Genomic DNA, 10,655 nt, shown 5'->3' with positions numbered 1-10,655 from the left:
GATGATTTGTATACAGTACACTGACATTGCAAGGCAAGGTATTGAGTAGATTCCTTCACGGTAAAATGTTCAGTGTTAAATCACTTACAGAGTAGATATGGTCCCAAAAGCACTCATATGTACTCTATTAGAGTTCAATGAACACTGGGGATTTTACTATTTCACTACATCTGTTTCACCCACTTGCTTATAAGTCTCAGAGATCACTTTGGCATGTCTGTCATGCTCTGATTGGTCGTACTTTACTCTGGGGTGTTAAATTTTAGGGAAGAGGCGCATACTGTACTATCACGATTACCACAAAACCTTAAGACTTTTCCTCAGCTCACTTTTCATGAACTCCATTTGCTTTTCAACCCTAAGCAGACGGTCACTGAACCAGTCAGTAGCACAAGGGGAAGCCACAGTACTGTGGTTTATTTACTCTCTGTTTGGACCATTGATAGCCTAGCTATCAAGTTGGTGACCAATAAGTAAGTGTTTATTGGTCACCAACCCTGGTCCTGGAGATCTACCATCCTGTAGGTTTTAATTTCAACCCTAACATGGCTCACCTGACACTACTAGCAACTCAGTGCTGATCTCTAGCTCTTGAATGAGGTGTGCTTTGTTAGGGTTGGAGTGAAACCCTACAGGATGGTAGATCACCAGGACCAGGATTGGTTACTTGCATAAATTGAAGGGACTGATGATGGCTCCTACATTTATCTGTATGGGAGGGACACGCTGATCTCGAACAAAGCTCAGTGCTGCCACCTTTTGAATAAGGAATTACTTTGAAATGTCAAAAAAAAAAATCAATTCCAGTGCCTTTACAAAATGAAAAAAAACCTCACAATATGGTTATTGCACATATTGTTATGTTTTATTATAACATAGCAATAGTAGTATGTATTATTGCTTATGATTAGTATTACTAATAGTAATACAATTAGTTTCTTGCAAATAATCAATGGTGTTCATGGACAGACATAGATGAAAAAATATTAAATAAAAGTACCATCCTCAGGTCCTGGTAAAAATACATTTTCCACTGATTGTATTTTAAAAACAACAAACATATACATAGAAACCTGCACCTGTATACTAGCATACATGCTTTGCACTATCTGACAGTATTCTCTTCATATCATTAACTGCATTTCACACTGAAAAAATTGCAATTGCTAATCATCAAATGCTCAATCAATTTCCTCAGGCATTTAACCTCACTTACAGTCCATTCTCAAAATCAATCCCTCGCACATTTGCAAATCAAATTGGTGAATTTGTATTTCAGAAGCACTGGGCTTTAGTGAATATGATCTTACCCATCAAATGCACAAGCACATTTTGTGATTTGTAGTCGGATGGGAGATTTGCAGAAGAAAGTCCAGCTGGTGTTTTTGCACGTTCCTTGTTGTTTACGCCACGAGGTGCAGAATTAACATGTTTTTGGGGTTTTTTCTCCTCAGTTTGTTGCTGAGGGGACGTTCTCCTGTCCTACAGCTGCGTGTGTGGCTCGTCGTCTGCGAATGCGCCGTTGGGGGTTCCGGATTTGACCTCTGTGAACTCGTTCTCATACATATTCTCCAGCTTCTCTTCCTCGTGCGCCGGTTTCTCTTTCCTGCATGAAGGTCAGCAGAAGGTTCAGAAGCCTGATCATTCGACACTCAGCTACACGCAGGATCACTGGGTGATTATCACACAGCCAGTGATTTCAGCCATACAGAATGCAGACACAGGTAGGAATCTATAGTTCTTACTAGAGCAATACAGCTCTACCAGTACCAGCCCTAGCCTTTGAGGAGCCCCAAGCAGGATTTAATTTGGGGGTCTCCCCAAATGATAAATACTACACTTTAAAATAGTTAGAGGGCCCCCTGCAATAGCTAGGGCCCTCCTGCAGCTGAATCAGCCGTGTATGTTGCTTCGGGGGGGGGGGGGGGACTTTCTGTCTGTAACAGTGGTGCCAAGCTTGTGTCCTGGAGGACCAACGTGTCTGAAGACTTTGATGTCACAAGCTGTGCTCACGCTTTATGCACTCAGTGACTCATGTCAACCACTGTTCTGAAACAAGTGCTGAAACGCCGAAAAGATACCGTAGCCTTATGAGGGGGAAGTCTCACACCCCTGGTCCCGAGTCGAATCACCACGCGCTCGGCTCTGTGCGTAAGAACTGAACACTTAAGTGTGGAGAGGAGTGCGGTTCTGTCATTAAGTTATAGGCGCAGTGTTTGAATGGAGGACCACAGCTCTATCAGCTGTTTCAACTTTATTTTAAACTCTTACTGCTATTAAATTTGGTGTGTAATGTTTATAGACAAGGAAATGACATATTTACATATGACTATAATGTACTGTAATCATAATGTGCTGAGGATAAACTCAGGGTATATAATGTAATTGTAATGTAATGAGGGTAAATTTAGGGTATGTAATGTAATGTAATTGTAATGTAATGAGGGTAAACTCAGGGTATATAATGTAATGTAATTGTAATGTAATGAGGATAAACTCAGGGTATATAATGTAATGTAATTGTAATGTAATGAGGATAAACTCAGGGTATATAATGTAATGTAACTGTAATGTAATGAGGGTAAACTCAGGGTATATAATGTAATGTAACTGTAATGTAATGAGGGTGAACCCACCGTATCCTCCTCATGAGTGTGGACAGCAGGATGGCGAGGATGCCAGCGGTGACGATGCTGATGACCACTCCGAAGACGATGAGCCAGGGCGGGGTGGCGGGTTCAACCGGGATGGCCAGCGTAGGGGCGATACCCACAAACTGCAGCGTTTTATCCGTCAACAGGAAGGCACTGTTAATCCGATTCCTCGACTGCCTGTGAGCACATCATAAACTGTGTTTCTGGAGATGTATGATCACACACATTGGCAGATACTGGATACACACGATTAGCCACTATAACCATCCATTATACAGCAGTTCAGTAATTAGATTCGACAAATTACACAATATTCAGTCTGATACACAGTCCAACAGCACTGTCCAACAGTCCAACAGAACTTTTTTCCTGCTAGGTCTCTCTTTTTTTTTCTCATTTTAATTGAGACATTTTTGTAAAAATAGAATTGAATCCTTAACTAACTATTTTTTGGTGGAGCCAAATAAACAACTAATCATCATAATATGTTGTCTCTCATTACTTAATAGATATACGCAAGTAAAACTGTTGTACAAAATAAATATCACAGGAGAGGGAGTGCTGTCACAGTGTATATCAACATGACTATAATTCAGCCATCGGCCTGAGGCAGCAGTGCCTGCAAAAGAACACTGAAGTGCTAACACCATTATTTTTAGTGCAAACAAAACAGAAAGTGCTAGAATAATCACCTATACAGCTAACTCATTCATTAAAAAAGAGGATGCAGTTGCAGATGTAATAAAGATAGTACCTTCTCTGACATTTGAGTCACTTCTGAGTCAGCACTACATTTGATTCAAGTCATGCTGTCGCATAAAATAGGCTTACAAAGGTCAATGCAATGTTGCCATTACTAATAAAGCCCTTCAGGCATTGCACAGCAACATTGTATAAGTATAGTGGGGAGTATACCTACTCTTTGTTGATTAAACATTCAACAATTTATTATAATATTAGTATAGTACACAGGATTTTATATTTTGTTCTTGCAAGGCATATTAATTCATTAAATTTACGGATGTGTAACTGTTGTACTAGAACTGGCCAGCAGGTGGCTACAAAACCCACGTTTAAAATACCTGTAGAGTAGGTTAGGCAGGTTTTCCTCTTATTGAATGTGGTTCAGCATTTAAGAGTTGTATACTTAAAGCCAATTTCACGGACAGTACATGGTGCTATTATTGTTATTATTCCTCTTGGTCTTATGGAGACAGATACTTATGAAAATAATATCATATTTAAAGACCCTGTGTAGTACAATAATCATATTTAAGTCATATTCTGAAAAAAATAAATCAGTAAAATATATGTGATTATATTAAGTAGTTATTATGCTGACTTTTAATAAGTTTGTATTTAGCCTTATGATGAATGATTTGGCATTGTTCTGGACCTTTTCAGTGAGGGCATCTCATGACTTGTGAGGAATTGGCTTTTAACAGAAAAGAAACAGACATTTTGGAGAAAGGTTGATGACAAACTGACTGAGCTGTCTGTACCTTCCTAATCTTAACATCTTGCTGCCAACATAGAACAATAGTTCAGATCCCCCTCTAGAAGTGGTGGTGTCCATGCTCCTGTCACTGGTACTGTGAGGTTTTTGGGATTTCCCCCTGCTGGGCATCAGATGGCGCATTTTTAGTGCTCCCTGCTTATTATGTCTTAGTGGTTTCAATCATTGTATTAGTCTTGTCATCTGTGGCCTGTTCCTTCTGTTATTTTTGTCACCTGTGACTTGTTAGTTCTTTATTTTGTTCACCTGTGACTCGTTAGTTCTGTTTGTTTTCTCCTGATTATCTCTTGTATATATAGCCCTTTTGTTTCCTTACATCTTGGTTTAGTTGTGTAGCCTTGGTGGTGTGCGCTGAGCGGTCCTCGAGTTCCTGTACTTTTGGATCTGCTTGGTTTTTGATTCTGTTTTGGAACCCAGTCTGTTTTTTTGTTTGTTTTTTTGTTGTTGGTCTTCTTGCCACTTTTGCAAAGTAAAGCCTCATTTTGTTGTCACTTTTTTGCCTTGTGCCTTTTCTCCATCTGGGTTTCCTTATCCCAAGCCATCTACTGTGGTCTTGTGGTTTCCTTTTAAAGGGCACTCCCCACAATTGGCCGGGTTCCACTCTTGGCCTGGGCCCACATCTTGACGCATATTAGCTTGTACATTTACAGCTGAATCATTGTGACACTAGCGCTGATTCCTTTGGTTTCAGCTTCTTCTGTGTGAAAGCTTGTCTTGAATTGTGATTTCCTGCATTGTATCAGTGAAACACCCAAAGCAATGGTAGTGGAAGAGGTGGTCTAGACTAAAGGCAGTGCAGACCAGCCACAGTGCATATTTGCAGTGCAAATACCTTCAGCATGGCTCAGAGTAGTGTTCATATCCATGAGCATCTGTCAGCTGAGCAGCATCAGTAGGGCATATTCTTATTGTAGCTTTGTCCAACTTTTACTGTCAGCCCTATCCATGCCCAGAAGGGCTATGCTTGGAGCGGTGCACATCTTTCACAGCTATCTAGGCTACTCTCTGTTGGTAGTTGCTACCCATCGTAGTTGCTTTGGACCAAAAATGGAGATGGAGGCTGTATTATATCCAACCCAGCCAGAGAGCAAGACATTACCTGCTACTATAGTCACGCACTCTCAAAGCCAGAGACCGTTTATTGTGTTGGAGAACGGACATCATTGCACCTGCCATTATTTATGTGAGCTACCCCTTGCCATCAAGACCGTTTGATTTCTCAGGTGTATTCCTCAGTGTCTGCAAGGGGACATCTTGGGGCATAAGATGATGGGTACAGCATTTAAACAGTCCGTTCTGATTGCCGGTGAAAATTTTGAAGGTGAAAACATTGGCATCACAAGCTTTGAATGCTTGCTTTTAACTGCCATTGTAACAGTGCTGTTAGTTGCATAGTGCACGCCTAGGGACTAGCCAAGTTCGCTTTGAAATACTTTTCTGATTTTTTCAGTATCTTGAATTCTTTTATCACATTGTGCTGTTCTGTTCCAGACACTATGGCAACATGTTTTGGCAGGTACATTCTTGCAGATATTGCACGCACTGTACTTATGTCACGTTTCAGGTCTGTCTTGCCCTGTTTTATGTTTTATCATTTGTCTTAGTCACGTATTGTCTTATCATGTATTATGTTAGTCTAGGTTCGTCATGTTGTTTAGTTTGTTTCTTGTTACGATTAATTTTCTTGTCATGTCTAGGTATGTTTCGTTACGATTATTTTACCTTGTTATGTTGAGTGGTTATCGTCTTCGTTCGTTTAGTGTTATGTTTTGATTTATGTTTATTGTTACGCAGACTGGTCGTTGTTTAAACATACACCTTTGTCTTTCCGCAAACCTTGCGTTCCGGCTTTCTCTCTTTCTGTCACTCACACCCTAATTGTTTCTATTTTGTCTAATTACTAAAACTACTAATGCTAGATCAGGTTTGGGTAAAACTAACAGACTAATCATGTGTTCATGTTACCTTACGTTTCTCGTGCATGTCATTTACTAATCTACTAATGCGAGGGCAGGATAGGTTTATTACTAACGATTACTAATTACCTTGTTAAACTTGTCATCCATCGCACCTGTTTTCCATTCCCTTGCTGCTCTCTAACTAATTGTCTACACCTGTCTACACCTGCATTTATAGCCCAGTCGCACTTCTGTTCGTTGCGAAATTGTCTGCCTCTTGTCCGTCAGAGCAACGCTTGAGCATTATAACCATTGATTACACGTTAAGAGCTAAGCCTGTTTATCGACCACTGTTTATTGATTTCTGTTTCGTTGACCGTCGCTTGTTTTTGACCACTTCCTCGCCTACTGTTTTTGTACTTTTGCCTCGCTGTTTGTTTTATGGTTTCGACTTCCGCATCGCCCTCGACTACGACCCTGCCTGCCGTCCGCCTGTACTTCTGCCCCGCTGACAGCTCCCCTGCTACCGGACCTCCCTGCACGTCTACCGACTACGAGTTTGCCTCTTCCCTCGGAACCGTGCTTTCTGATTATTTATTGTTTTATTGGCTGGATCTGCGTGTATGGACTTTGCTTGTTTTGACTACGCTCCTGGGATTCGTCCCGAATAAAGCCCTGACGGGACTTTATTTTACTATTGTTTCTGAGTCGTGCATTTTGGGTCCAACCCCCACGCACCCGTCTCAACTTATTTGGCCTAATGTCATTGAAATAATATGTCCTCCTCACCCTCTTGTTTTAGGGACCCTCTAAATTACGGCAGGTTCAATATTTGACTGCTTTCTTTTAAATCTCACTAAGCTTTTTTTTGAAAAGCATAAAATGTTTGCTTGTTTAGTTCACCCTCTCTGTGCTGTATTGATTTACAGGTGTGTTCTCAGTTTCAGTGACAGAGAATAATTTGCTAATAGTTAACTCAATTAACTGTGCAGTTTAATTTTAAGTTTAAGTTCTGGGCCATTATGTTCTCATTGCTCACTTGTATGTTTCACAGTAAATAACAGTAGTTCAAAATAAAGGCAACGGTTCTTGACTGCACTGCTTGTAGTGACTTGCAATGCTGAGCATACACCCTTGGAAAAACAGAAGAGTAGAGTACTTTTACTAAATGGGTACAAAGGTCTGTCAAGTACATTTCTTTTTTACTGGTTTTAAAGAAACGAGCAGTCTAAATGAGAAATAATGCATAACAGCGAATGGAAAATATTACAGTATGTAGTATTAGTAACTGGAAATTATATGAACTGTATGATGCCTGCCTGGAAAAAATGTACAGCTATGGTAGACCGTTTGATGTAGATTTGATCAACTCGCATAGTTTTTTACCACCTTTGAGAGGAAATGGTTCAAAACCGCACACCAATGTGTCAGAAGACAGTACATGGTTGGCTTCTGTGATACTCAAACAATGCCCTTTTTAGTGTCCATTTTGGGAACCCCATCCCATGTTACTTGCCTTGTTTTTGCAGTGTTAGGAGCATCTATTTTCAATACACACATGCACAATAAATCATTATTTTCCAAAGGTATGTGGAAGAAATCTGGCCCTAAGAAAAGGGTTTGAGCAGGATTGTTTTGTTTCAAAGGTCAATCTTTTAATGAAAGAATGTTCAGAGGGTATTAGCAGGTTTCATACAGGGAGAGAAAATACAGAGTACATACTTTTACAGTTAGAACAGAATATGCCTCCTGAATAGCTTCATCTGTTGACAACCATGCATTTATTTTGTCTTTGTTTTTATCTTCATATTGTCATTATACAGTAAGGTCAGAAAATCATATGCACTGCAGCAGAAATAGGAAGTTGCTTTAATGGCCATTACCTGACTGCCAATTCCACCTGTTCCCCAGGTATAAGCTGTGACGGGTCCGATGGGTTGGTCACAACAAACCAAAAGGACACGCGTGGCGTCTTCTCACAGACCATTATGTTGGAGACACTAAAAGACACAAAGTCCCATAAAATCTAAGAGTGGAGTACAAGGAGCTAAGTTTTCATTTACTCAAAATGTGGGAATGTTACATAAACAAGTTGCCCACGTTCACCACTTTCAGTCTAATATAACAAAGTCATCCGTTGGCCCTTCTCTACCTCTCAGCAAGCAATCAACAGAATTTATTTTCAAATCTGAAATATTAGTTTTCCATTAAACAAATAAAACAGCCAAATGTATTTTTAAACGGAGTGCGACAAATACGTCATGGTAATTCAAGGTAGCTGCTTCTTTGTAGTGAACAACGGAAAGGGGAAGGGATGCAGCCAAGCTTTTATGTCACTTGTTTTCCCCTCGTTAAGCGGAGTGTTTCTCCGCCATTGAGCAGAGAGAAAAATAACAGTGTTTGACCAAGCACTGATAGCCACCTGAACAAATAGTGCCGCTATGTATTAAATAATAAAGGAAGGTTGAAACAGAAAAACACAAGCTGTGCTTGTCATGAGTCATACATTATATGAACTTGATGAGCTCATTACCTTTATTTTGCCCCATACACCCCCCCATACAAGGCACAGCTATTGGCAGTGTTGGTGTGGATTTCCTTCATTTTAACTGTCAGTGGCATTGATTATCTGTTTTAATGTGGTCTCTGCCAGCCAGGCTGTTTAATTGAAAATGGATGAATCTGAGGCTGGTTACCAGGCCATCTCACCCTGCCTGTTCACTACCCAGAGACTGACTCTCACACAGGTGTCACCTCCCACATCAATTTATATGGTCTTTTGTGCAATGTCTTTGCAAAATGGCTAGAAAATATGTGTGTTATTGGTTTATAGAATCCATTTACATGACATTACATTACATTAAAGGCATTTAGCAGAAGGTCTTATCCAGAGCAATGTACATTTCAGTTCCGAGTCCTGGCATGATAACATAGATACAACTTGAACCCCTGAAGAGTACATCAACTTACCAAGTGGCATACAGACAGTTGGCAGCTAGAATACCCCGAGTACAACAACAATCAAGTTTCTGTTTACCTGCTGCTGTCCCATCACTACACGCGAACAGACCAGTAATGGTTGTGTTGTGCTCTGCGTTCTCGGACCTGCTTTCACTCACTTGTACGTCTCTGTGTTGAAGTGTCTCCTCATGGCGAAGGCCAGAGTGGCTCTGAACAGGAACATCTCGCTCTCGTTCCACACGTACTGCAGAGTCAGTCCACAAAGCGCACGGGTCACATCAACGGGACGCGTTAACGCACCGTTTAATATGTGCTCTATATGTAACAACAGCGCAGATGACTTCTCTTTTAAAGACGCTAAGACATAGGCTACACCAGGATTCTTATGGATCTGTCCATAACCTTTAATGCAAGTGTAAAGTTTTTCTTCTTTACCAGTTTGTGGATTTAATCTTTGTTATCACTGAATACACATGACTCAAATTGTGATTATTAAAAGTCCATACACTCTCAAAAACAAAGGTAGGAAAAGTGCCTAAATAGGTACAAATTCTTGTCATTGGGGTGGTACCCAATAGGTACATAAAATTGTACCCTGAGCCAGCTGTAAATAATTAGAATATTTTTGTAGAATATTATAACATTAAAATTTGTTCCTTACAGAAAAATGCACCTCTACCGTAATGTTATTTCTGAGAGGGTTCAGTACAGTTATTGCATTTTAGCCTCCTTCAAGTCTTATAACGTTCAAAAAACAGTCGTATAAAACCCTAGAGACTGCTCAGAATTAGCATTGATGGTGCTAATGAGAACAGCGCCGTAGGCCTTTTTTTATCCAATGTTTAATATTTCGCTGGAAAGACATGGCACTCACCGCTTCAGGCCCGAGGGCTGTGACAATGCTGAGGCGCACTTTGTAGCCATCAGGGGCCCCTGCGGAGACAGAAAGCTCATTTCTGGGTGAAGAAGCGAGGCATTGCCACTGTGTGACCTCACGGTGTGGACGAGCTGCCCGCCCGGCCATCCCAGCTGTTCCTACACTGTGTCCTTTCTCCCTCACACCCTGTCCTCCCTCTTATCTGCCCCTGCTGCAGCTGCATCACAATGGACACAGATTCAAAATGAACCTTTCTCTTATAACGTTACACACTGTTTGACATCATCATGCAATACGCATACATATCAGTACTATTCTACTACTACAACTATTACTGCCACTACTACTTCTAAAAAGAAGTGGTGAAGGATTTTACTGAAAGTTTTTCCATTAAGTTTTTCTTTCTCGTGCTGACCTCAAATTCCCAAATTCCTTGTTGGAAACATCCATATGTTGGCCACAGTAGTACTGTACTGTAGCTCAGCAATGGTCTTTCTCTACACTTTTTCTCAAGCTTTCCCCCACAAAATATAGGGAAACTGTAAAATAGTCCTCAAAAAGGGAATAACTAGGAAGAACCCAAGAGCGAGCAGCGTGTGACCGAGCCCTGGCTGCCCTCAGGAAGGCCCTGGTCGGGAGAGAGAGGTGTACTCACCCTTGGAGCAGAGTCCCTGCGCCAGGGCCCCCATGTGCGTCAGAACCAGGCACAGAGCGAGCAGGAGCCAGGCCAACATCCTGCTTCATCCACA

At 41.0% G+C, this 10,655-nt stretch overlaps 1 protein-coding gene across 1 annotated transcript; it reads right to left on the bottom strand.

Moving 5' to 3' along the window:
* Nucleotides 1–843: 843 nt before the first annotated feature.
* On the bottom strand, nucleotides 844–10,655 carry cltrn (collectrin, amino acid transport regulator). The gene is made up of 6 exons (XM_061225894.1): nucleotides 10,562–10,655; nucleotides 9,904–9,962; nucleotides 9,188–9,273; nucleotides 7,952–8,068; nucleotides 2,637–2,831; nucleotides 844–1,606 (listed from the first exon to the last, which is right to left on the bottom strand). Exons 1-6 carry the CDS (start codon nucleotides 10,638–10,640, stop codon nucleotides 1,483–1,485), a joined length of 660 nt encoding a protein of 219 aa, XP_061081878.1. The 5' UTR covers nucleotides 10,641–10,655; the 3' UTR covers nucleotides 844–1,482.

Source organism: Conger conger, chromosome 17 (genome assembly GCF_963514075.1).
Source record: "Conger conger chromosome 17, fConCon1.1, whole genome shotgun sequence".
NCBI lineage: Eukaryota > Metazoa > Chordata > Actinopteri > Anguilliformes > Congridae > Conger > Conger conger.
This window is presented reverse-complemented; position numbering and strand designations above follow the sequence as displayed.